Below are 26,739 nucleotides of genomic sequence, written 5' to 3'. Positions count from 1 at the left end.
AGTATGCAAGCTTAAGTGCATATATATCTTTCTCATGCTTTATTCCCAAGAACTCCTTGAAAAGGCGTATTAGTAAATATCTGATGGAAGGTGCAGCATGTAGTTGCTGATTTAGCATAAAGGAGAGAGCAGTGATTTATTAATCATATGTGGTGGTGGTATGGCATCTAGTATGAGTTGTGTTGAGCTGATACATAAAAGAAAAAAAGGCACAATTTTTCTTTCTGTAGGAACTGGCTTTAATCCTTTGCTGAAGGAAGTTTAACACTAAAGCAGTTAGGATGCATGCATTTTATTCGTGTCAGACATTTTGGAAGGGAGTAGAGGAAGCTTAAATCAGGAGGGGAGGATGAGAAAGAAACACTTTTTAATTCCAATATAGGTGTGTCCACACGGATGGTATTTTGATAAATTTCCATGTATATGACCCTCTCCTCTAGCAAATCCCTTTCCAAAATCTATTTGAAGCATTCCTGGTTTTCATTTTGCACTGTTGCTTCTATTTCAGGTACTAATTCTGCTAATTGGTAGATATTTCATCAGCTTGGCACTTGAGAACTTTTCCATTATCTTAAATAATGAATGATTTAAACTGCCTTGAATCTTAAATTCTGCCTGCTCACCAAACCTTTGTAGTGCTGCACTAACTTTCTTCAAGCAGAATTTGGATCCAAGCTGATGGAGTAGCAACAGGAAGGCCCAGGTTTTATGCCCAAGGAACATGCTTTTCAGCTTTCAAATCCAGAAAGTGAGGCTAGAAGATACTGATTGGCGAGTTGCAGAGCCATGTAACATACCACGTATCTTGTGGCCATCGCTGTAGGTCCCAGGTATTTTTTTAAGATTCTAAATTTATGAGCAACATTGTGCAGCTACCATTTTAAAGCTTAATTTACGTAGCTTCACGTCACATTTTCTTGCTTTTTTGTTCCCCTTTCTGCCTGTAATCTGGATTTGCCATCTACTGCAAGGTGAGAGAGGGGTTAAGGAGTGGGCTGGGGCAAACACTTGGATGAAGATTAAGGACACTTCATGCTGAATGTCCTTTCTCTGACCTTGTCAGGGTCTGGGCTCCCTGGAGTTAGTATTACAGTCCTACTGTTGATTTTTTTTCTGTCTCTGGGTAGCACTTCAAACAGTTGTGTTCCTTTTTTTTCCAAAGAGGTATTTCACTTCCTACTGGTATGAGAGGCTATGTGTGCTTCCAGTTCTAGAAGGACCTATCAGATCCATCTCTATAATCAGAATTTGTTAATGCTCAAAGTGGTATTTTTAGTTAAGTATGTAACTGTGTTTTTAAATTGGTCCTTTTCAAAGCTCTTTGTTAGTTTCCTCTTTTTTTTCTTCTTTCCTGTTTACTTCTGGCCACTTCAGTTTGTGATTAAGATATATATAAGTATAACAATAATATTTTTCAGGCCCACTGACTATTTACTATGTAAATAGTAAATTGTGAAGAATGCTGTGGAATGCAGGAGATTTTAACAGCATTCACTTGCAATACTCTGCAAAACCTGTTGATTTTCTACCTTGTCTTTCTGCCACATGAGCTTTTTTTTCTTTCCCAGTAAAAGCTGAGAAGCAGCTAAAAGGAGAACTCAGCAGTTCTTTTTCAGAGTAAAAATCCTTTTTTTTTTCTTTTTTTTTGTTTGTTTGTTTGTTTAACCAGGTTAATGTTGTAAAATCTGCCCTTCATATTACATAACTGCAAAGAGGCATCAAATACCGTTTGCTCTGCTGTTTGTAAAGAATATTGCAGTAAGTGTACATTTTATGCCTGGTGGGTACCAGCTTTCCCTGCCCTTTGCCCAGTAAAGAGAATGTGGAGAAGGAAAGATGCTCTGTAAACTGGCATAGCTGCTGAGAAAGCAGTTGGTGAAAGTGCCTTAAACAGAGAAATAGCAAGGTGAAGTAACCTGTGAAATATGTAAGGGTCAAGTAAAATCCACACAGTGACCAACAGGAGCTAATGCTCCTATCTCTGTATCTGGAGTTATTGTGGTCTTAAAGCCATACTGTTTAAAGGTTATTGTGGTGAAGCTAAATGAGGAGAAGCCAAGTTCATCTGAACAGCAGAGTTTTGTGCTGAACTGTTTTATGCAAGAAACCCAGGGAGTGCTTCAGATCTGTTTAAGTGCTGACTTCCAGTAGCACATTATACCCACCTTTGATGCATTCAGTTTTTTCACTGCATTGTTGTAATGCCTAGAAACACCAAATGAGATCAAGGGGCCAGTGTGCTTAGCACACTGTAGCAATGGCTAAGCAGGAAATCCCTGCCTCTTAGCTTACAAGTTAAATAGGCAAGCTGACAAAAGGCCAAGAGAGAAGATGGATTGACAAAGATGAAATTATTTGCTCAGCATCACACTAAAGGGCTAAACCAGAAATAGAAATAGGACCTCAGACTTGCTAGTTCAAGATGCCTCTTACTGATCTGCTTTGAGTTCAACATTTTTTTCCTACCTCAAGTTCTGAAATTACTGTACTCTTCATAGGAAGGTGAGTTGCAGAGAGTGTGACACTTTAACATAAATACACTGTCAGTATCAAGCTGGGGGAGAACTGCATATAGAAGATAGAAATGCAAAATGTTGTCATAAAAAAGTAGCCATGTTAAGTGCCTAGAACTGTGAATGGGACCTTGCTTGGAATCACTCTACTTCCTATAGGATCTTCCAGTATGTATTGTGGAAAGATTTACAGTGGCCATTTCGATAATTGCTGTGCTGAAGAGACAGTGATTCTTCAGGTTGTCTTCTGTCACCTGCTGACTTCTCTTTATCGTTACCTGAAGCAAGAGTGTTCCTTAAGTTTCATTGCAGAGAATATGCTCCTCTTTTGAGATGAACAACTAAATTTCACACATATAATAAAAATAGAACTTTAGCATTAATCCCTAGATTTGTTGTCTGTACTGCTTTGGGAGAATGTTTTGTCACCTAGGTGTAGGGAAAAAGTGATCAGTGAGGTACTTTACCATAGATTATGTGTCTACCTTTAACAATTTTTTGCATTCCCTGGGACATCTCTGCATTGCCTGGTAATTCTGAGACGTAACTGTGTTATGGAAGGGAAAGAGAACTCTATAACTAAACTTCTGTTGCCTTATTTACTTTGCTAAGTTGCAGTCACATTACAAGAAGAACAAAAAGTTTTGCTCACTCAGCTAGTCACCTTGGGAAGGTAACATAGATGGTTCTGATACAGCTGTTAAAATGGTATTGGGAGATTGATCTGGTTTTAGTAACTTCCTTGTATATGTTTTGACTTAATAATTTTTGATGCTTTATCACTTACTGCCAGTGCCTCATGTTGGCATTTTCTAACTTGTCTTGTGTTTTAGTAGTACTTCCCTGCTCTGAGTGTAACACAGACCTCATTCCCCACCCTTTTCATTCTGCCTAGCTAGCTTGCCTTGCCCCTGCTGTTATAGTAGCCAGTAATAATGTGCTTTGTGGGATTTCTACACTACATCATGCCATGTTAATAGACCAATGCTGTTTTAAATTTAGCTTGTACCCTAATTAAATTCTAATCTGCAGAGGGTTCTGTTTCCTCCTGTGTCATTGTTACTTGTGCCTCTGTGTAGGAGGGTGTTTGTTTTCTGCATGGCTTGATTGACTCTTTTCATATTGAACCTTCTGCTTGAATCTTAACGTTTTCTGTCCCTTTTTTTGGTAACTCACTGGAAACCTGTACGAACTTCAGATGAGACTGTCCTTCTCAGAGACAACTTTCCCTGCAGTATCCATATGTCTCTGTTTGCCTGCTGCAACTTCTAGGATACATTAAAAGTCAACCTGAAGTTTTGGGGCAGCCTGTTGTGACTGGGTACAAGGATTCCTCTGGGTTGTTGGTGGTCTAAGCCTTGTATTCATTCACTGGTAGTACATCATATTTTAGCTCTAGCTTGAGGAAAAGCCTGGGGAGAAGCTAAATTGTCCTGAAAAAAATATGAGAGAAATCACAGCTTTGTAAACCATGTAATGCCAAGCCCTGTGTTGTGCCTCCATGAACTGAAAGCTTCATGAGCCAAATGCAGAACAGATCAGAGTCTGTCTGTTCAGGAATTAAAGATCAGATGAGGCAGAAGATTTGCTGCTTTGAGTGTATTCGTGCAGTGGCTGTGTGATTCTGGACTGTATGGTGTGATTAGGAATGTGGTTCTGGGCACGATGTGAACATTGGCACTTCTGCTTTCAAAGGCCTGCCAGTCTGTATGTGTGCTTGAGCTCTGATGTGAGGATAGCAGGGATGAAGGCAACATGCAAGCTGAAAGCTGTGAAGGCTCAGTATATGTATGAAATGGGGAGGTACAAGTCCATTGCCTGTAGTGTGTTAACAGGCTGCTCCAGGGGTGGGCTGTGGTAGTGAGCAAGAGTCCAGAGGTATGTAGCTGAGCCCACACCATCGTAGTTTTTGACTGGGACGTGTTGTCCTACATTACTGTGTGAGCTAGACTCTGTAGTAAGCAACAGAAAAATAGCCTAGATAGTACTGGAGAAGGGCAGATGAAAAATGTGTGTGGAGACAGCAGGGGGAAGGAGTAGCATTGTAATGCTGGAGGACCTTCCAGGCTCAGCTTAGACAGGATGACATGAAGAATTTAGTGGAAGAGCAGAGAAATGCATGCTGAGCCTCATTTACTGGAGAGTGCAGTTCAGTGTGAAGGTGTCTTTGACTGAAGATGCTGTTGAACAAGAGTAGAGTCCAAGAAGGTTAAGTAGTGTTTGAACCTGTTTGTTCTCCTTGCAGTATCTGAAAGCACGAAGTGTTCTGGCTGTTGAGTGCCTCTGTCTTACTTGTTTGAGTGTTAGTGTACCTTGCCTCTCCAGTCAGCCCCAAATTCTGTGTGAGGGAGCCTATCTCCTCCCCATGCTATGCACAGAAGTTCACTCTTCTTTCTTTGGTCCCCGGGCGTGCCTCTCTGTTGTGCCCTCCTCCCTACCCTCCCACTTGACTTGCAAACATACCTCTGCTTCCTCCAAAGGTGAACACATGTAGACTTTCTGCCTCCCTCATCAGTGTGGCTGGGAAAGCTGAGGTGGGAGAGCACAGAGAGGCACTCCCTTGCAGACCACATCTTGTGGATATATATTCCTCTCTCTTCTTCACTCCTTATATCAGTGTGTGGGGCACCTATGTTCTGACTTCAGTGTTTGAGGGGATGGGGGTCTTCAGCCCTGCCCTTTCCCCTGGTGTGTAGTCATGTGCTTTAACGGTGACTTCTCTCTGCTCCTTCTCGCGTGTCTGTGCATTTCTGCTGCTGCTTATACCTGCCTCAGGGGAGCGGTATTGGCAGGGGGGCCCTTGCTGGCACACTAACGTGTGAATAGTTTCTGTGCTTTTCTTCTCATCTCCTCTCTTCCCTTCTCTTTTCCCTCTCTCAATGATGTGTCCAGAAAAGGAAGTCGAGCTCCAGTGTGCATTTGATGGTGAGCACCTCCCGTAAGCTGCCTGCGATTCGTGCGTCCACCATTTCTCATGCCATGCACGCTCGGCTTGTGCTCATCACCCTACATAGCATGTCCGTGCAGGGGGCGGGGGGATCCGTGTGCACTCAAAGGTCCATGTCCTCACCACAAGGGCTCTGTGATCCTCTGGCCCCTGGCCACATATAGCTCCCATTTTGTACAGAAAATCAACTGCTGGCAATGCAGTTTGCCTGCTCTGAGTGTGAAACAAAATAAAAAAGGCAGTGGTTCTCTTGGGCTCAGCAGAGCAGGTCCGTGCCTTGCCTGGACATGAGGCTTCGTCATTCTGTTGCAGAGGTGCCAAAAAGAGGAGCAGGTGCTTTGCCTGGTGTTGGTGCTGTCATCCTTGATAGGAGCCTTGCAGTGTAGAACAAACTGGGAGTCGCTGCAGCTGTGGCAGAGACTGATGGGGCTCCACTGTTCAGATGAAATGTGTGGGCACAGCACCACCAGGCAGCTCAGAGCTGCTGGTCACTTCTTTTTTTAGTATACTTACTGAAAAGGTTTGTCAGAGCCTTTATAATCCAAAATCTCCTTTTGTCCTGATCTTGCTTATGTATCCCAGCATGACCAAATACCCAGTAACTGCCCCCCGTCCTGTTCATTTCCTTTTTTCATTCATCCAGATGTTTGACATCCATAGAATTTTGTCAAAAAAGTAGTCAAATCCACTCTCAAGGGAGCAAAGAGGAAATTGGCCAGTGTCATATTGTCAGGAATCATACACAGTCCATTGACACACTTCGAGACTGAGAACAGTAACTAAAGTACAAAAATCAGTTATTGTATTATCTCCTTGGCACAGAAAATTAACAGAAAAGATTTCTTGCCTGTTTCAGATAGAAACAGGAATATTATAGTACTGAGAAAGCAGAATAATTGTTTCTTCATTACTGCTGGAAGATATTTCTACTATTCCTCCTTCAATGACAGCTTAAAATTGTAAAAAATGACACAAAAAATGTAATCCCGAAATACTGCTTTGAAAGTCTGATGTGAGGGACTGACTTTTCACGAGCCCTGCGTTTATCCAGGGCAGGAGTTCACTGTGCCCTTCTTGCCCTTCTTTTCTGCCCACTGCCAGCAGTCCTTAAATTCCCTTTGCATATTGTATTAAAGCAGCTGGGATACGTAAACCACATAAGTGTCAAACTCAGAAAACAGGGAAGCAGTGAAGGTGGGTAAATAACCGGGGACAACCTGTGTGTTGGTACTTATTTTCTTTTAGCTGGCTAGATGTGTGTGTCCCTAGCGATATGAGCACTGGTCTGTTTTCTTTCTCTTGCACCCTTTATGTTGTTTGTGCCTGTCTGTCTGTCTCTTGTCTAGCTCAGGAAGTGCTGCCAACTGCTGTGCCAAAGCTAATCGTGTTACATAGATTTTAAGAAGGGCCTGGCACCTTTTTATGTGAATTGGGCTCTTTTAACTTGAGCTGTACCAAATTACCAAGAAACACAGCTGCCCAGTGACTGTGATGTTGGCTGGCAGTAGGAAGGGAAGGGGGGGTAAGAGTTGGCTGTGCCACCTGGGGCTCTGGGAAGGCAAGGCTATTTTTTTCCAGGAAGAGCAGTTGGTTAGATGGCCACATGACATGAGTGTGTGCAGGAAGCTCAGTGTGACAGATACCTCCATCTGAGAAAGAGCTGTGAAAAATTCTTAGGATAAGCTGCCTTTAATTTCACTGGGACTCTGTCCTGGAGTAGAATGCTATGTGATTCTGGACTGGCAAACATGATACTTAGTCATCTTCAGCCCGCTGGCTGGGGAAGAGTATGATGGATGAACTGGGTGCTCAGTGCAGCCTGGAGGGTAGGCTGTGTGCTTTGGGGGTGTGTGGGTTTGTATTTTATAAAGCAACATACAGCACCTAACAAGCTGCTGACAACTTTTTTTCAGAACACTGGCTTCCTGGATGTTTGTTTGGTATTTGGTTTTGTTTTTCCAATTTGGCCTTGCAATAAAGCCTTCCAAAAAATTGGAACTATTTTTGTATAGCTTCTTTCATGATAACTTTATCTTCTTATCCCAGTGGACTAAGAAGAATGTGCTGCATTCCTCTCACTGGAAGAGGTTTGAAAGATAGATCTCCACATTAAGATCATTGTTTCTAGAGAAGTACAGGAACCTCAGTGCTGTGTGGAGAGGTGAACCCAGGCATTGCCAGACGTTTGATTGTGTTAATACCACAAAATAGCTTGAGAATAATTTTTCAGGTTGATCTGCACCTCTTTGACATCCACAGTCACTGTCATCTCTTCTGCCATCAAGTTGGAATACATGCAGAAAGCAAATTTCTTGGAAAGCCAGAGTCTTAAGACAATGCAGGGATGTATAGGAAGAGGCAGCAAACAGTAATTTCTCTAGTATTTCTCCTTACTTAGCTTTGAGTTTGAGTGTATCATATGCTCTTTTTTTTCCATGGACTTCTGAGGAATTCATTCATGCCTCTCTCCTCTACTTTTTCCCCTCTACACCTGTTCCATCTTCCACTTCTTTCTTCTCTCTCCCTGCCCCATCTTCCTGTTCTTACTTCTCTCTCCCTCTCCAAAAGGGATAGTTAAGCCAAGACATGTTGCTTGTGAAGAAAAACTGAAGTATGAGTAGGTGTGTGTAAAGTCTCAGCCTTATAAGAGCTGTCACTGGTTGACATAATTATACCTTTGGCAGATGTTTTCCAGCTCAGCATTTCACTTCTACATTCTTTGTGGTGTTTGTGGTGTGGTGATGAGGGCCTGATGTTTTGCAGTGTGAGTTTGCACTCCCTGAGAGCAGTGGGATAGAGAGCCAGTGCAGTGAGGGCACTGCTGAGAGCTCCCATCTGATACCCTGAGCTGTGAACCAAGGGGTTTGAGTGGGTGCCGATTTTGACATTGTTGCTGGTCTCTAACAGCACGAGAGCCATATACCTGGTGTGTGGGTTACATTTGGGCTAGGAACTATATACCTGTGGACACGGGTTTGGCTTCCTACAGACACAGACTTTGCTCATTCCTGATGTTACTGACATACATGACTCAGTGGGATTTTTCTTTTCAGTGAGTTGGTGAGGGCCTCACTGTTGTGCTGTGTGGATGCAGGAATGCAGAAAATGGAGATTTTATTCTTCTACCACAGCTACAAGAGAGACTGAAGAGGGGAAGAGATGAAAAACTACTGGGCACCATCCAAAGAACTTCCTACTTGCAGAACTATATGGCCTTTTCCTTGTGTCCCAACCCCATCCATTTCCATATTTTGGTCCTGAAGTGTCTTTGTTCAGGTCACAGCAGGGATACAACACACCATACCTCACCTTTTTTCTACCTTTTCTAGGGTTGACCACACTTTTCCTTGGATCAGTAGATTCCCTGGAACCCTCAACATTATCACATACCTAGAACTGTTCCTGTACACTTTGGGACTCCTCAGACTCGACTCACATGTGTGCCCTGTTTGAGACTGCACCATGACTATCATGTGTCTCTCACTTCTGTAGTCTTTCTCTCAGGATTGCTGCCATTCTCCTTTACCAGATATTTTTGTTAGTGCACACTGCAGGATTTTCCCCATCCCTTAGGGCTGCTGCCTTTTTCCCTTCTGTTTTCCTTCCTTATAGCTCTAGCAGTCCATGTACATTTGGATTTTGGTAAATCCCTTACAACTTCTATTGCCTCTGAGGGAAGGATGATGTCCAGCAACCCGGGCAGCACTCCTTCATCTTCCCTCTTCTTGGTGATTGAGCCTGTGGGGAGGGGAGGGTCTGAGGAGATGGTTGGGGTTGAAGCAATAACTGTCATTTTCTTGCTGCCTCTGCCGCCCAGCAGTGGAACTAAAACCATGTTTTTCTGTCTCAGCCACAGAGCAACAACAAAACCAGTATAGTAAGCACTGCAAAAGAAACACCCCCAGTGCAGACGTCCATGGTATCTTCCCCAACCGCTATTTTTTTTTCCTGTTTGGTTTAATTTTGATTCTGTCCTCTCCCCTTCTCCCCCCACCCCCCTTCCTGAGTGCTGCTTGTGCTGCTCTGTTTCAGCTTATGTTTTGGCTTCGTTCTGTCTGTGTCCCTGTGCTGCTGTGGGGCCTGATCACAGCCTCACAGGCTTTGGGTTGGGGGTGCTGAGCAGAGCTGTGGTTGGATGTGAGGATCGCAGCTTGCCTCGACTTCCCCATGTGCCATCCCTGTATAGTTCTGTGTGTCCTGTTCAACTGTTCCTGCTGGCTTTGGGAAAGTTTGGAAGAAGAGAGTGTCAAGCTTCATCCGCTCTCCAACACTCAGGAAATGGAGGATGGACTTCAGGACACCACAGAAGGAAGGGCAGACTGAAGCTTTTAGAGGAATCCTTTGATGGCCCATTTGGCCTGCTCATTTGAGTTGATCCTTTGCAGCCACTGTCTTGCTGGGCTGGCATTTTCTGTTTGGGCTGTGTGCAGGCTTCATAGGTGCCCTGTGCCAAGTACTTTGAATAGCACAGCTCAGTGTGTGTGGCCTGCCTCAGTATATTTGGAAGAACAGGCAGCAGTGCAATGGGTGGCAGAGGAGGATGGGTGAGTGTACATCACTGCCCAGCACCATCCCTGATGCCCTCACTGAGCTACCCTGCAAGAGTGACAGCAGTGGGAAGAGATGGCGCAGGATCCTGAAGTCTTTTCCTGGTAATGAAAGGAGTGCAGGAGCTAGTTAGCACCCATAGGCCTGGTAGCTGCTCTTTGTTGTCTGTCTCTGGAGAGTTGGATTTGGCATTTTTTGGAGATGGGAGGGGGGGAATTTGATGTTGGTTTTGTTTGTTGTAGGATAAAGGATTCTTGGGACACTTCATAATTTTCTACTTTCCTTTCACTGGCTTTTTTCATGATGTTATTGATACTGAGAGAGCCTTCTAAATTATTAAATACTGTTATTATTGAGATTGGAGCTCATTTTAGAGACTTCTAGAAAAATATGCCTTTTTTCACAGTTCCTTAGCAACTCCTCTCTGAGAGGCATTGAGGTGGTCTGGCTCATCCCCTTTTTATTATGGAAATTATGAATGTCCCTTTTTTAGGGTAAAATACCCAGCAACCTTTCCAAAAAACTGGGAGACAAAGCCCCCAGCCCCAGTATTATCCTTTCTTCCCCCTCTCCCTCTTCTGAAATATTTTCCAGTGAGGACAATGCTGAGGGGTCATTACTTCATGAATGGCTGCAGAGGGTGCAGACTGGCTGCTTGATTGCCATCTGGTGTCTGTGCCAGCCTGATTCACTGGAAGCAAATTGGGAATTAGGGGCAATTGCAGGGAAGCTGGGGGCTTTGTCTCCTTGTGATTGTAGCTTTTAGTGCAGCCTCTCTCTAAAGGAAACCTGTGCAGGAAATGTGTGCTCACACAGGCAGGCACTCGTGTGCTGTCTAGAGTTTGTGGTTTGATTTTATTTTTTTTAATGTCAGTCACCTTTTCTCCACTTGCTGGGGAGTGAAAAGAAATGAGAGAATGCTTTGGAACTGGAGTTTAATTATTCTTCCATCCTCTCCTAGGAGCCTCAAACAACTGTTGTCCATAATGCTACAGATGGCATAAAGGTAAGGGATGGGAGTGTTGCCAGAGAAACCTCTGCTTATCTCTTGTTCTTGTCTTCGTGTGTCTTAATTCAGTTTCTACTTTTCCAATGTCTGATTTGTAGCATGCTCCTGAATACTGCTGGCAGTAGACTAGGAGGGTTGTGTTATATGGCTGTGGATCTCTGGAAGAGGCTGAGTAAAGACAACTGTTCAGATATTAACATCTCTTTCCTACTGTGGTGTGTAACCACCACTCTCTTTTGTGTGTGGGATGAAAGAGAAGATATAGACACTTACATACCTTTTTTTTTCTTCTGGAAATTGAGACTTCCTCTGGGAAAGCCTAGGAGCCCTTCTTTAGCTTCTTGTGGCTATTCTTCTTCCAAACAGAAGCAACTCTCATCTGATTTCATTTGACAGAGTTTGGTAACTTCCATACTTGTAAAAGTTCTGGGTGAACGGCTTGAACATGCAAAAGCTGAGCAGAGATGCTGTTAAGTTTTGCTTAGTATTTGGCCTGCTTTCATCCAAACCTTCCTTGTATCATCCTCTCCCTGCCATCCCAGCCAATGTTTTTGCGCTTTTCCCCATCTTTCTTCACAAACAAATCAAACTATTTGCTCATGGTCCCAACTGCTAATGCCTGGTAATGCTCTGTTCTGCCACACAGGGTTCCACAGAGAGCTGTAACACCACGACTGAAGATGAGGATCTGAAAGGTAGGTGTTTTGCCTGTAATTTCTAATACACTTTAGTGTAGGCAAGGGATTCTGGAGATTCAGTCATTTCGTGGAACTAGCTTCCCAGATTTCTGTGTCTGACTCAGTTCATAAATTTGCCCTGATGCTGTCATTCCTGTCACAGAAGGACTGTGCATTGGGGAACTGGCTGACTTGGCCTCTGTGGTATATAAATACTGTTTGCCCCAAGCTAATTTGTTTTTGTCTCAGAGTTGGAATTCTCTTCTTGCAAATATTGTAATCCGTTCATCTCCAGTCCATTTCTAGGCGTGGAAAATCCCTACCAGTCCCTTGAGGTTTGGAGTCTGCTTGACTGAAACCTCTCTTACTGCTCAGTCTCCCTTTTCACTCCTCTGTGAGAATCTCTTTAGTGACATGCACACAATTCCCTTGTTATTTTTTCTATTTGGATCTATTTTTATTTCTAAGATGAAGATCATTCTCAGCCTGTCATCTTACAATAGAAATGGTTTTTCATGTCCTTGACTGAGATATCAGTAGAGAGAGAGGCTAAAAAGAGATTTCATGCCTTTCAGTGACCATATCATAAGTACTCTGTACTTGTAAAACTCTTTAAATTAAGGAGCTCCAAGTTCTATATCTGCTCATGTTGTTTGAGCAGCTGTCTTTTGCCTGACCTCCCTAATGAAGGACATTAATGAAGCAGACATTTTCCTGAACGAGCAGGTTCGGGATGGATGAATGCAGTTTGGATTCTGAGACAAATGTGTTAATAGATTGCATTTTGAGGCAAAAATATTCTCATTCACCCTGTAGTTCATCTGAGTTACACATCCAGGGAAAAATCAGTGCTGACCCTGTGGTGTAGCAGCAATGTCACCTCCATCAGCTGGGCTAGTTCCTGATGCTTTTCCCATGGCTTAACTCTGGCTCCTTTTCTGAGGAGTCACAGGGAGCAAAAACGCATGCTAGTGAGTGAATGAGCTCTGCAATACAGATTGTTTCTGATAAGACCTGGCCTCATTACAGGACAGTATTCTAGCTCCCACATTTTTGCCAAGGAGTAATCCATGGTTTAAGGACCTCACTTTTGGGAACTGGATGGGTTTTGTAGGGCGGTAATGAATTTGATTTTTCTGTTCTCTGCTGGATAGCCATCCAGAACAGATATCTGTTCAGAACTTTATTTCCTGTGGCACCTTTTGCTCAGGAGAGGTCCTATGCTTGAGCCAGTTGAGTCAATGGGTCATGTAAGTCAGGAACACAAATGCTGTGAGGAAAAGAAGGCTGGGACTGGAACAGAAGCTGGGGATGAAGGAGGGCAGCTGCTCAGGCTAAATCCATAGAGTTGTATATGGCTACAAATCAAAACTGTGTTTTGTGGTTTTGGCAGAGGTTGGAAAATTTTGTTACAATTTTAATAGAAGGGAGCATTTGAATGGTGATTGGGAGGGAAGGAGTTTGCACAGTAATGGTTTGTGCTGTAGCCAGCTCTGGTAATTTTAGTGCTTCAGTTTTAAGTGTAGCAGTGTTCAGCAGTGTTCCTTTTCCATTCCTGCCCTTCCACGTTTTAAGATAAGCAAGCACTTCAGCAAAACTAAGTAGACCAAAAGGTTTGGGAGTGTTGGAATTAGTGTTCTGCATAGCCATGACTCTGGGAAAGGGGAAATGCTTGTGCAGTTCCTCTGCCAACTTCTTATTTTAAATAGACACCAGGTTACACAGCTCAGTCCTCCTGTGCTGTAGGAGACATTGTCTTTATCCATCAGTGGCAGTTGCCTCAGGGATATGTTGTTTCCACTGTGGTGAGGCTAAAGGCAGTGTGTGTCGTTCTTTCCCCACCCCCCTGCCCTTCTGTCATTCTAAATTGCACAGCAGTTTCATGTTGTAGAGCTGTCTACTTGGCTTTGCCCTGGAGGATACTCCTGCATGTTTTGTGCCCAGCATTGTGGTTTCTTTAATGTTCTCCTATTTCCTTTCTCTTTTTTTATTTACTGAACTTGCGTGTTTTGTTTGTGTTTGTGTTTTAATTCCCTGCCATGCTAGCTCCCCCTCTCTCCACCGGGGACGGCAGCTCAGTGCTTGAAGGACGGAGGCACAGTGAGAGCAAAACACAGACTGAGTCCATGCAGTCCCAGCTTTCTCTCTGTTTCTCAGCCAGTAAGTCCAGGGGTGCAGTGCTTCACAGCATCTTTTTCCCACCCCTCCCTCCACCCTTTCCATTTCTCCTTCCCCAAGATTTTTCCTTTCCTCAACTTTCTTCCAAAACATTGATTTTGTTCATTTCCAGTACTCCCGAATAAAAGAAATCATCTCCCTTCCTACAAAATACCATCCTTTGAACATTAAAATTTTCCAAATATTTCCTTCCCTTTTTGGGGAAAAAAAAAAACAAAAACAAACCACACCACAAAAAAACCCCAACCAGAACCTCATCCTAGCTATTGTCATTCCCTTGCTGTCATCTGGGTAAGACATGGGAGTTCTCTGCAGAGAACTTGTCTTTCAGGGTCTCCTTGGGCAAGTCACTGTATCTCTTGTGGCAAATGGGGTCAGTGGTGCAGGTTCACTTATGGAGGGGATACATTAGGCTGAATTCAGTTTTACTTGTCAAGGACTTCTGAGGACCCCAGGCACGGATGGTGCTCAGAAGTACCACAGGAACAAAAACCAGTTTTTATAGACTACTCCAAGGATGCTTTGAAAGGGAGGCTATAGCTGCTGGAATACCCCATAGCATTTCTGAATCCATTGTCAGGTGCTCTGAATGAAAATTCTTGGATAATGGTGGCTCTGAAGGGCCAACATTTGTCTATTGTGAGCTTTACCTTGTGTGTCTGTCTTGCTAGCTCAGTTAGCTGGTAGTGTGGTTAGTCTGTGAGTTGTGGCAATGTCTGTCTGATATCTCCTGAACTGGCTACCTCCATAGAGGAACCCATGGCTGAAAAATTCTGAAAATGCATACGAAAAAAAGCTAGTAGGTTGGAGAAAATCTAGGTGGGATTCCCACCCTTTCCCCTACACAGACGTACTGTACTAGCTGCCTGGCTATTTAAAGCAATAATAGAAGGATCCTTAGTGTGAGTTGGGAACATTTGGAGTATTTGATTCTGTTCAGGTCAATCTGGGAAGGAAGGAGCAAGCATGCCCTCTTCTGTCTTTTCCTGTCATGCTTTCCTGGTTTCCTGCACACAGCACCAGAATGTGATGCAGCTGTTGGAGCATCTCTGTTACTTATTTTTGAAGTAGCTGTAAGGATTTCAGACTGCTGTTTTGTGAGGTGATGGGAAAGATGTTTTGTCTGGCCAGAATGGAAGGGAAATGATCTCTTCTGAAGCCCTTTTTGCTGTGAGCTGTCCATCACTGCTCTCCTATTAACTCCTTCCTCTTGCTCGTAGCAAGGCCCTGCTTGGTATGCTGAGGAGTGCCAAATCACTTCTTTGCCAAGCGGGGCGGTGTTCTCCCACCCCACTCCCCTGTGAGCTGAGATTTGCAGTGATTTGGGTGTCTTTGATTTCTTTGTCTTTCAATCCCATCTTGTACTTGCCCTCGTGCTGCTCTGTCACTATTCCAATCAGTGCTTTAGGTGGCCCTCAAACTATTCCCAGCAGCATTAGTGCAATTCCTGCTGTGCTTTTTGCATCAGTGCCCAGGTGGCCCCAAGCAGTGTCTGGCCCAGGTGTGACAGAGGCAGGAGAGCAGGTAGAAGTTGTTGCGATGTGGATGTATCTGTATGCCGATTGGGGCTGGGGCTGTGTGTGTCTGTACTTCTTTGTTGGTTTTTATTTTGCTTTCTAATTTTTTGTTTGTCTATTATTTTAACGCTTACATTTGTTTTGCAGCTACACAGTCTTGTGAAGAGAAGCTTCATGCCTGGGACAGCCCAGGGCAGACATTGGAGTTAGAGCGTGCTCGGTCGGAGCCTTTGCTAACTCCAGTAGTTCCCTTTGTACTTAACCGAGCACCGTGTAAGTTAGCAGCTGGGTAGCAGTAGTGGAGTAGTGCGAGTGATGCTAGTTACCCTAGATGTACAGCTACCCCCTCTCCCCGAGCCGGGCGCTGTGGGAGCGGCTGGAGCCGGGTGCGGGGAGCGGCGGCGGGCAGGCTGGGGGAGCGGGGCCGCCCTGGGCGGGCGGTCCGACCTAAGCCGGGCTCGGCGTTCGGGCGGAACCCGCGGAACGAGCCCGGCTGCGCCCGTGTGCCCGCAGCGCCCCCTGCCGGCGGCACGGCCGGCCCGGCGCTGAGCGGCGGCTGCCCCGGCATCGCTCACGGTGCCCGTGCCGGGCGTGTCGCCTCCTCTGTGCCTCTGCCCTGCCAGGGAGGAGGCCCCGCGGATTCGCTGGGAGCGGCAGGCGTGAATGCTGTCCCCCGACATCCCGAGGCTCTCTGTCCAAAGGAAAAAGTGGTCACCTCCTGCGTGCCGGTTCTAGCTCGGGACATGGAGTGAAAGCCAGGAGACGAACACAGTCTGATGGAATGGACTTGTGCTGAAGGACAGGGCTGATGCTGCTGCATCGAGGCACTGGGGAAGGGGGTGCAAATCTCTTTGAGATGAGTCAGCACACGTTGGCTGTGATCTGGAGATTTCCCTCACTCATCCCAAATGGAGCCTTTCCCATGGACTCCATCTTCCGGACATCATTGGTGGTGCATGGGAGGGAGGTCCAACAAGTAGCTCTAATTCATGTGAAAGTAATCACAGACAACTTGTCACAATAGACACAGCCCACTCTGTCATTTTGACCCATTCCCTTTATATATCTTTGGATATGGGGAAGTGTATACAGCCTCGGGCAAAAACAGATCGCTTACTGTTATGAGCCAGATGTCCCCTATCCAAGGGTTTTCCGTGGCTGGTGGGGTAGTATAATTCTCTTAACTGATTTCCAGAGTAGGTGCAGACATCTTTCATAGCCAGTGAAATTATCATCTTGTTGCTCTTCCAACTGCACGTATTGATGGTGAGATGAGATGCACATAGGGATGAAAGTTTGGGGGGGGCGTGCAGTTCAAACCGTCATCTTATGGATGAGAGTGGAATTCGGCTTCGCTGACTTGAATGTCTGAAGATAGTAGGTTGGATTTAAACACCATCCCCTAATGATAGGCATCTAAGATGCCTAGGTGAGACTTCCAATTTCTTTCAGGGCCTAAAGGAGGAACAGTCAGGTGACTCATTCCATTTCAGGCACCTGCATTTTAGATGGTGAAGGGCACACAAATGGCACTTCTGGTGGTAGGAATTGTATATTATCTCTTAATATGGAAGATAATGGTAGGGCACCTCCTAAATGCTAGCTCCTAAATGCACCTAAGTGTGCAGGATAGGCTATTTACAGGTGTGGGGAAGGCTGAGGAGGTGTGAGGTTGTGCATATAAGCTCAGGCCTAGGTACCGTAGGTATGGTGCACATATAATTTTAGAACTAGAACTGTGTTATTTAAGAGACCTGATTCAAACTTTGTTAAGAATTCTTGAGATCAGCATGGATGATGGAACACCACAGAGGTGACAGGGCCTGTGTAATCTGCTGTGGGGAACCAGGAGAAGGGAGTGCAGAGGTGCTGGCCAGACAGGGGCCAAATAACAGCAGACAGTTAACCCTTGTCTCCATTTGTCTTGAAGTTCATTGTGCTGGGCTGGGTTAATGGCAGTGCTGTCAGAGTGCTGGAAAGAATTGTGCTGTAGGGATTGGCAGAAGCTAACTGCCTGAAGAATGGAATGATCACTCCTGCACAGCTAGGATCTGTTCATGGAACCCCTCCATCCTGCTGCAGTTGTCTTTCTAGCTTGCAGAAGTCATTCCTACACATCCCAGTTGCTTGTTTGCAGCATTCATAATAGCTGAGGTATTGGCAAGTTGTTGGGAGACTTTTTCCAGTTGGCTTTATCTGTGTAGTGTCCATTTGTATATGACTACTGTGGTGAAGATTTTCCACATCTTAAGCTACCAGACAAGTGCTTCACGTGGGCAGGTTCACTGACATTCATTGGTCAGACTCCCCAGAAGCACCTCAGGATGTCTTTCAGGAGACACCTCAGGTGCCTTAGACCTTTCTAGAAAAAAAAAAATTGATTATGGCCTCTTTATTTCCCCTCTCCCTGCATTATGGGATCACCATTTCCCTTCCATGCCACTGTCCCCCTACTCTCATGTGGATGGCTGTCATTACTGCATATCTCCAGAATGCAGGGAGCAGCATCCTATGAGATCTAGATTAATGGTGCTCTACAAATTGCTTGTAGGAAGCACCCAGTAGCCCCATATTTCCACTGAAGTCTTAAGCACAGTTAAATTGCTTTTTCTTCTTGTTCACAGTGCGTAAGCAAGAGATCATTAAGATAACAGAGCAGCTGATAGAGGCCATCAACAATGGAGATTTTGAGGCTTATACGTAAGTACAGATGACTTCTGACAGGTTGTTTATCAGTTTGTGTGCAAGTGATGCTCTGGCTCCTGAGTATGAGGAGTTGTCATGCAGTCAGGGATGCTAAAAAGTTTTATCCTTTTTAGCCTCCATCAATTAGGAGTAGGGGATATAGTAGAGCTCTAAATGAATATCAAGTAGAAGTCAGGTATCAAACAGCAGTAGGAGCGACAAAAGGAAAATGTTGTTGTGGGTTTGTAGGAAGAGTAGGGGTAAGAGCAGTGGGATGAGCAGAAAGAGAATAAAAGCAAAACCAGAAACCTAGAGGCTTATTTTATATGAAATGCCAACTAGTTGGCTCCAGTTGATGCAATTGGGCTGAGTCCTTCAGGAGCTTACTTCTTGAAGTAGGGAGATGTAGTTAGGAGGACACAGGGTGTGAGTCAAATGACATACCAGCACTTCAGTGTGCAAACAGCGCTTAGGCTCAAATGCAAACTGTAAGCCTGTGGTGCTTTTCTTTGCAGAAAAATCTGTGATCCTGGCTTGACCTCATTTGAACCTGAAGCACTGGGGAACCTGGTTGAAGGAATGGATTTCCATAAGTTTTACTTTGAAAACTGTGAGTGGGTAAATTTGGTAACACCAATGGCTTTCTCTCTACTCTTCCTTTATGCCACATTTTGGGGGGAAAATTGCCCTTGTGTTTGCTGGCTATCAAAATCAACAAGAATTTGATTGTGCTTGAGTTATAATGCATTCATAAAGGCCAGCAACCTTCCTCTCAAAAAGCCTGTTCAGCAACAATTTCAATTCTAACACCCACACCCCTTCACTCTAGGCATGCCATTTGCCAGATGCAAATATTTTGCTAGCATGGACTGCAGGAGCTTTAAAACTTTTAAAACAGGACTTCTTACTGGTATGAAAATGGAAAAATAATCAGATTTTAATGGAATCAACATGTCTGTTTGAGGTAGACATACTAAATGGTCAGGCATAAAGATGCCTTCATTTTGACTTTGAATGGTTTCAGATCTCTAACACCTAATGAACCTATTATGTGGATACAAGGGTCACCTCATCAGCCTGGGGCAGGAAAGAGAGTTGGGAGAAACATTATAACTTATAGCAGTGGACTTGCCTCCCTTCCTGGATGTCTCCACAGGATGAGATAACTGAAATTTAAATCCTGAGCTGTTCAGTTATTTTGGGGGTTAGATCAAGGTCCTTAGTACAAGCAGTTTCTAGTGCTCTAGTATGCAGAGAGTTTGTCTCTGTCAACAGCCTGTTATGGAGTGATTTTAACACTTCTCTGAGGCTTGTTCATACTTTATGCTGGCCTAGCTTAAAGATGCCCTGATTATTTACTCCTTTGCACCAATATTCTGTAAGTAAAAGATCTGTTCCTATAACTGAAGACACGGCAGCACTGATGTTGACAAAGTGGCGAGTATGCTCAGCAGAGGGAGCAAAGGGGCCAAGGGGATTCTAGGCAATAAGTGTGCAGTTCCTAAGAAGAACAACAGGTGATAGGGGAAAGAATTGCTTGGATTTTGCCTGCAGCAATTTTTATTGTATCCCAGAATCCAGTGGAAGGTGAGTAGAATACAAAAGAGGTTGGAGAATGTGGGAGGCTGTTCCTTCTCAGTAGTAAAATCAATCTGATGTTTTTGCATGTCCTGCTAGTGCTGTCGAAGAACAGCAAGCCGATACACACGACCATCCTGAACCCCCACGTCCACGTCATCGGCGAGGACGCCGCCTGCATCGCGTACATCCGCCTGACGCAGTACATCGACGGCCAAGGCCGGCCCCGCACCACACAGTCTGAAGAGACCCGCGTCTGGCACCGCCGAGACGGCAAGTGGCTCAACGTCCACTACCACTGCTCTGGAGCTCCTGCAGCACCTCTCCAGTGAGGATCAGATATGGGTATGGACTGCCAGGGAAAGAGTATATCGTACGCAGGGCTAAGGCTGCTGTATGTGGGAATTCAGTGTTCAAGGCTGTTTAGCTGGCTGTGAGAGAACCAGATTTAGTTGACTGTAGGCTGAAAACTTCTGCTTGTAGTTGGTGTTCCTTAAAGTCCTGTCCTCTGAACTCAGTAGAATTATCTTCCGCTCCTGGCAAATGGGAGTCATCTGCCAGACAGAGTGTAGGTATCCTTGTAGCAGCAGTGCTTCCAGGTACTCAGGTCTGCCCGAGGACAGACTGCTAATCCAGAGCAGAGAGGAAGAGTATCTCATGCTCTGCACAGGTTTGCTGTTTCAGAGCTGTCTACCTTTACATGCTGGGGCTGATTTCAGGGAACTTTTTTGATGAGCATATCATATTCTAGAGAGAATATTGTAGAATCCATAGAGAACAATTTCTGTGCTATAAGGGGTAAAGATTTATTCATATAAATTTTAATACTGATTTTTTGATAAGCAAAAGCTATTTAAGGTGCCATGTTGAGAAAACTCAGAAGGGAAGAAAAAATCTAAACAAATAATAATATTAGAGGATTTAAAATATCCTATTAATTTGCCCCAATTCAGCATTGAAAGAAACTTTGATTTAAAAATTTGTCATGAAGAAATTATTTTTGCTTGGTCCTGAAGGACATCAGATCCATTTACTTCTGCAGCATTTAGGCATTCTATTATATTGCCTTATTGGTTTCTTCTAGTAGATGTACAAAATCTTTCTGCCTCCTTTTCTTTTATGCTGAAGTATGTGTCACATTCATTTTAAAGACCTAAGTTTCCTAATCTTAGGACCTTTTCACTAAAGATTTTCTATTTAAGGGCAAACACAACAAATGTCTACAACTGGGAGGCAAGTTTTTTTTAATGTGGTCATTTGGGGATGAACCACTTAAAGTATAGTTGCTACTTGAGTCCTATTTCTGTGAACTACTTGGGACTAAGCCCAGAACAGTTTTTATTCCTATGTGTTCTAAGGTATTCAGCCTTACTGAAGGCAATAGAAAGGAATGTGAACTATCACAGCAAACTGCAGAGGTCACAGATGGAATTTGAAAAGCAAAAGCCAGTTGGGGGCACCAGAAGCAGGGAAGCTTTCAAGAGAGCTGGACAATCAGCCGAATTTCCAGGGAGTAAGGCAGTGAGAAGGATAAAACCTTTGCAGCAAAACAAAAGAATTTGCATTAGATTTCATCAAAGAAATGTGGAGGGAGACTTATGCCCTGGATTTAGTCCAAAAAAAGGTGCAGAAGAAATTATTCAATTACAGATCAATATGGCTCAGTGGCTATGCCTAGGAGTCCTGAGGAAGTTTAGGAATGGAAAGTCTGAGCTGCTACAGAAGAGGTGTGTTTCTTGGCTGCTGAAATGCTGAAACCCTCCAAAAGTATGTGCTGGAGGTTTTCTGAAACTGCAGAGCAGAACCTATTTCCAAGCCACAAAATGTTGGTTAAAACAATATTTAAAAAACCCTATAAAACAAATAGAAGCTGAAGTATTTGCATGCATTTCTGAGTTCTGAAGGAGCTGTACCCTCATGCAATTACGAATGGGGTCAGTGTGGGCAGCCCCCATGTGAATGCACTGAATCATTTTGGAGCAGTGTTGGCCCATGTGCAGTGAAAACTAGGGATGAAGAATGAATGAGGAGAATAAGAATGCTTAAGTAGAAATCAGTGTTTTGTTCTCACCTGAAAGGCAGAGTTCAGTTTTCAGTAAGTCATCTCAAAAGGAAACTACAACCATAAAAGAAGTCTGATGTTAATCAGAGGACTTCTGCGTAAGAAGAGAGTAGGAACCAAGACTAATAAGAGAGATTCTAGGAAGATTTGCAAAAGAAATGGTAGAAAGAAGAATTTGGTTATTAAAGGACAATGTTAAACAAGCATGAAAAAAACCCCGGACTTAAAACTGATCAAAATAAATCCAGTAATTTGGCTTATGAAGTTTAGCTAAGAGAAGCCTTTGCTAAAAGCAGTTACTAGGGCTACAACTTCACAAAACTGCAGAAAAGTTCATGCATTTTTTTAAATATTAAGAACATTCAGAGGCAAAATTACTGAAGACTTAAAACCCTGAGAAAAATAATATCTTTCAGTTCAAGGCAAAAATAAATGGGAAGTGAAGCAGAAATTGTTCCTTAGGACCAGAGCCTTTGAGTACCCCTTAGGAAACTTCTTTAACTTCTAGGTCATCTCTGTTAGTGGGCCCAGGTCTCTGCTCCAATGAAGCACGTAATTCATTTTAGCAAGTAGTTAATTTTCATTGGCACACTTAGCCACCTGGAAGGAAAAGAGTGTGCCTCTTCAGAGCTCTCCTCATGAGCCTCAGACTGTGATGTGTTAGGAAGGGTTTCTACCTACACCAATTAATTAGCCTGTAGAAAACTTGTTTTTTTAATTGTATACAGCTAATGTTTGGCTTTATTTCCTTCCATCTTCCATCCTGTTCTCCCCTCTCCTTTCTGGGTGGACACTACCTCTTCCTGACTGCAGCAACTTGTGGAGATACTCAGCTGGAGGGCAATATCTTCTTAGCAAGCAGCTCTGGAGTGCCTGAGTGACAGCAACGGTCATGTCTGTTTTGACGTTAAAAAAATAAATACAAATTACAAACAGGCAGCAGCCAAATGCACGAAACCCTGCATGCATCTGATGCTCCGGGCGCTGCCTTTCTGTTGTTTTCCATGGATCCATCGTGTCTGTTTCTGCTGTACGAAGGTGTTTTTAAATCTTAAAAAAAAAAAAAAAAAAAAAAAAAAAGACATGTTGTTTGTATAAAATAATAAAAAACAGGAATAATGCTAAATAAATGACAGATTATCCAACGTGCCCCTTCCCCCAGGGCTAAGAAAATGGCAGCAACCGGAACATCTTTCAGAAATGAAGTGAGGGGGAATGCAAAAGTGAAGGAGAGAGGAAGAGAGAGGGAGAGCAAAAAAGGAGGCGGCTTGAGCAGCGGATGGCTGAACTGTGCTCCGCGAAGCCACGGTGGAAGTTAACACCGCATTCGGGCTGTGCTGCGACTCCAACCCGTGAGAGGTGGCGAGGAGACCCCAGAGGAGCCAGTGTGAAGACTGGGGTTCAAGAGAGAGGAGGCGCTTCTCTTCCTGTTGCCCGGCAGTCTGACTTCAGCCTGTTTCTTAGATTTCTGCACAGCAAGAACGCTATGGAAAGCTGGTTGCTCGGCTGCTGGATCCCAAAACAGACTTTTTATTTTCTTTCTTTTTTTTTTCTTTTTTTTTTTAAGAAATAAAACAAAATGGGATGTTCATTTAAAACTGAAGATGGAAGTAGGGATTAAAAAATGGGTTTAAGTGAATATAACTTGAATAGAAGTTTGCTCCTTAGGGATACTGGTGAAACAGCCACTACCTGGCCAAACACGGAGTTTCGAAGCCAGCTTATTTAATTTAACAAAACATAACAAAAAAGCATTGCATTAAGAGCAGAGATTTTAGAGGAAGAGGGTACATGTATGGGATTTTCTATTCTTTTTTTTCGTTTCTAGTAGCGTAGTTGGGATCCACAGTGCTGCAGAACACGTGTTCCTTAGGAAGCAGACAAAAAACTTAGTGTTATGTTCTTCATGAAAACTTGCACATACACTCCTATATGAGGCATAAATAGCGTGTGTTTTTTATACTGAAATATATGCACCCGTAGAATTGAAGGGGTTACCTGGCCTCCTGTTTGATTTGTTTGGTCTCCGAGTAAAATAGCAGTGGGAGCCAGTGGCCCCAGCCAGGTGCTTCTCCCCACCACTAACCCATCTGATGTTTGTAAGTGTCATGTTTCCTAGTGTTTATTTGGGTAATTTTTCTATTTTTTACAGTGATGTTGTAACACAGAAAACTATCAGATCAGAACCTCAAAAGCTGTAGCTGAAGGACTCTAGGCCACCTCCCCGTGTTACCTCTGGGTGTTAGAGGATACCTCATAAAACAGAGGGGAAAGGGAATGAGCACATGTGATCTGATGTTTGTCCTTTGGGCCAATTCATCTTTCTTTCTTTTCTTTGCTGCAAAAGCAGTTCAATTCCTTTATTCATCGGGTGGGGAATGTGTAAGTGTTTTGTTGACCTTACCAAGGAGGGAGCCTAGCCCCAAGAAGAAAATGGCCTTTCTGGCAGACCTGATGGGCCTTGTCTTGACCAAGGGAAGGCATCACTTGCAGAAGTTGGGATGGGCTTTTACCTGCATTTGTCTACCCCTAATCATTTTTTTTGATCTTTAGAGGGAGTTAAAATGATTGCCTTGACAGCATACTAAGCATGCAGAAACCTTTTTGCAGACTACAGAAAAGAAGACAATTTGGAATTTTAATCCTTATTCGACAAAATGCAGAAAATAAAAGCTGTTGCACAAAGCGGAGCTGTCAATTTGCAACAGATAGCGCTTTACTCTCTTTGTTAGAGAGGTGCTATCCCTTACTAGGATTAGATGAGCCAACCCCTGATGAAGGAAAAGACCATCCACAGTTCCCAGGTTTGTTTAAGCAAACACCCTTTTATTCCTCCCTCCACTGTCCCAGGGAGGAGTGTGGGGATTGAACCCATGGGGGGCAAACACTAGATTTTATTATTTCAAAACATTTTTAAGACAGCACTAAGCCAGTGAGTGAAGTGGAAAAGTGAAAAGCCTTGATATTTTATTCAGACTTTTTTTAAGCCACAAAGAGAGAGCAAACAGATTACAATTATGCCATTTACAAAAGATAAATACAAAACGTTATGCATGCCTTCTTTCGGTCTGATCTTCCTTGTCTCTACCTGATGATTATTAATAATTAAAAAAAATGAGAACCCTCTGTATTAAGTATATGCATCTTTCAGAGAAAATTTTAAAAGAACAGAACTGTTGGATTTTTTGTTTTTGCACAGTCTTGGAGACAAATTTTTTCAGATTTTTTCGTTTGTTTTGTTTCCTTTTAAGTTAATGAGAACCTTAGCTTGGTATGGCCATTATCAAACACAGCTGTACACCTTTAGCATTCTTAATGTTCTCTTATGGGGCTAATGTAAGCATCTATATAATATATATTATAAATATCACATTTTAAACAGGAAATGGAAGGCATTTGATGCAGAATTTTTGCATGATATAGAAATAATTAAAGTTAGCTAGTGTTTGTTTGTTTGGTCTGAATGTTGGTAGAACCTTCATAGCTTTGTTACAATGAAACCTTGAACTGAAGATATTTAATAAAATAACATTTAAACAGTGTAAAGTTTGGAGTGTCATATTGTTCTCTTAAACCATGTAACAATGGTACTTCTGGGATAAGAATCAATTTACAGAGCTTTTTGTGTGTGTGTATGCGTGAGTTAATTGTGTGATTTAAAAATCTAATTTGAAAAAAAGGGGGAAAAGTTAAGTGGTACCATACCTAAAATGGGGGGTGGGGGGTGGGGGGGAGAAATGCTAGCATTAAAAACAAAGGGACAACAGACCTTGTTACAGTGAACTTAATGGCATGTCCCTGACACACCAGGCATAATAGGGAAATGTTGCTTTTGTTCCTAATAACCTGATCCTTGGCAAATCTGTGCTGTTACTTCCTTATTTGTTTTTCTCACCAATATTTCAGACTCCTTGTGGGAGAAGCCCTCTTGCCGTTAGGTTTGCCTGACATAAACGTGCTGATCTCAAGCTGAGTGGCTTCTTTATTTCTAACCTAGTGTATTTTGTGTCCTGACTGGGATGCTTCTGCAGAGGCACAGATCAACCACTCGGCTCTACAAATTTGTCAGGTCTAACAGCATAAGCATCATTTCCCAACTAGTTAAAAGTTAGTTGGCTTTAGCCTATTTTGTTTCTACACTGCCTCTTGTTGTTAGCATTTTGTTTATGCCCTGCTGGGTAGGCTTTGTTCCACTCAAGCCTTCGCTGCTTTGCCATTTTTCTTTTTTTTTTTTGCCACCTAGCAGAGCTCACGCTGCTCTCTCAAGGGTAGGTGGCTGAGTGGTGAACCTGCAGCAGGTGCTGCCCTTGCCCTGTGCTGAGCCCCTGCCAGGCTGTTGGAGCGAGGGGGGGACAGAGACACTCAGGTGCTTCTCTGCATCTCCTGCTACCGTTGGCCTTGTGTGTGGCACAGTGACTGCTGGGGTGGCACTGGGGGCACACGTTTGTTTTGGTACCGGCTCCAGCGAAGGCTGAGGGGCTCTACCCAGCACTTGTGCTCCCTTTTTGGCAGGCCTGGCTGGCCTCCATCCCCCTGAGCTTTTCCCAGGTGCGTCTGGGAAGCGCTGCAGGTGGCAGGAGGTGGCTTTGCTTTATCAGAGAAAGCAACTTCGGTGTACCTAATCCCCTTTAACTACAGCAATTACCTAGTTAAATAGGTGTCAGTTGCTGCTGCTTAAGGAGATGATTACCTCTGCTGCCTGATGAAACAGGAGGAAAATTGTCCTCAGTGTTTAAAGGGAGAAGCCAGAGTTTTACAGCCCGTTTCACTGGGACTGAAGACAATCTGTTCGTGCCCAGAAGAGATAGCTCCTGCTATTACAGCAGCAAAGAGAGGTTCTGCTATCATTTCTGACATACAAGGCAGCATCATTCATCAGGTAAGGTCTCTCCTGAAGCAGTTAATCCTATCTAATGATCTTTGAAGAAATGTTGCAGTATGATCTGATAAGCATTAGGAAGGTACTCATAAAATTAGTGATGATCTCCCCTGTTCTTAGTAGCTCTTTTAACCAAGACAAGAGTA

At 43.7% G+C, this 26,739-nt stretch overlaps 1 protein-coding gene across 12 annotated transcripts in view; it reads left to right on the top strand.

Annotated features, from left to right (window-relative positions):
* CAMK2G (calcium/calmodulin dependent protein kinase II gamma) overlaps positions 1-25,260 on the top strand; it is a 117,925-nt gene extending 92,665 nt beyond the window's left edge. For 2 of the 12 annotated variants that reach the window (XM_027885170.1, XM_027885171.1), the window contains exons 14-22: positions 5,406-5,438; positions 9,311-9,379; positions 10,970-11,014; positions 11,664-11,712; positions 13,741-13,854; positions 18,014-18,089; positions 18,590-18,684; positions 19,752-19,997; positions 22,528-25,260. In XM_027885170.1, coding sequence (XP_027740971.1) covers positions 5,406-5,438; positions 9,311-9,379; positions 10,970-11,014; positions 11,664-11,712; positions 13,741-13,854; positions 18,014-18,089; positions 18,590-18,684; positions 19,752-19,984 — 714 coding nt within the window. In that variant the 3' untranslated portion in view covers positions 19,985-19,997; positions 22,528-25,260. Of the gene's footprint in view, positions 1-5,405; positions 5,439-9,310; positions 9,380-10,969; positions 11,015-11,663; positions 11,713-13,740; positions 13,855-15,536; positions 15,663-18,013; positions 18,090-18,589; positions 18,685-19,751; positions 19,998-22,527 lie in introns of all 12 variants that reach the window. The other 10 variants (XM_027885182.1, XM_027885172.1, XM_027885173.1 and 7 more) reach the window with 10 other exon arrangements.
* The last annotated feature ends 1,479 nt before the right edge of the window (positions 25,261-26,739 follow it).

The sequence above is a fragment of the Empidonax traillii genome, unplaced genomic scaffold (genome assembly GCF_003031625.1).
Source record: "Empidonax traillii isolate 1590-97213 ecotype Southwest subspecies unplaced genomic scaffold, ASM303162v1 scaffold162:size863265, whole genome shotgun sequence".
Taxonomy (NCBI): Eukaryota; Metazoa; Chordata; class Aves; order Passeriformes; family Tyrannidae; genus Empidonax; species Empidonax traillii.
Note: the sequence above shows the minus strand (reverse complement) of the source record. Positions and strands in the feature narration are given on the sequence as shown.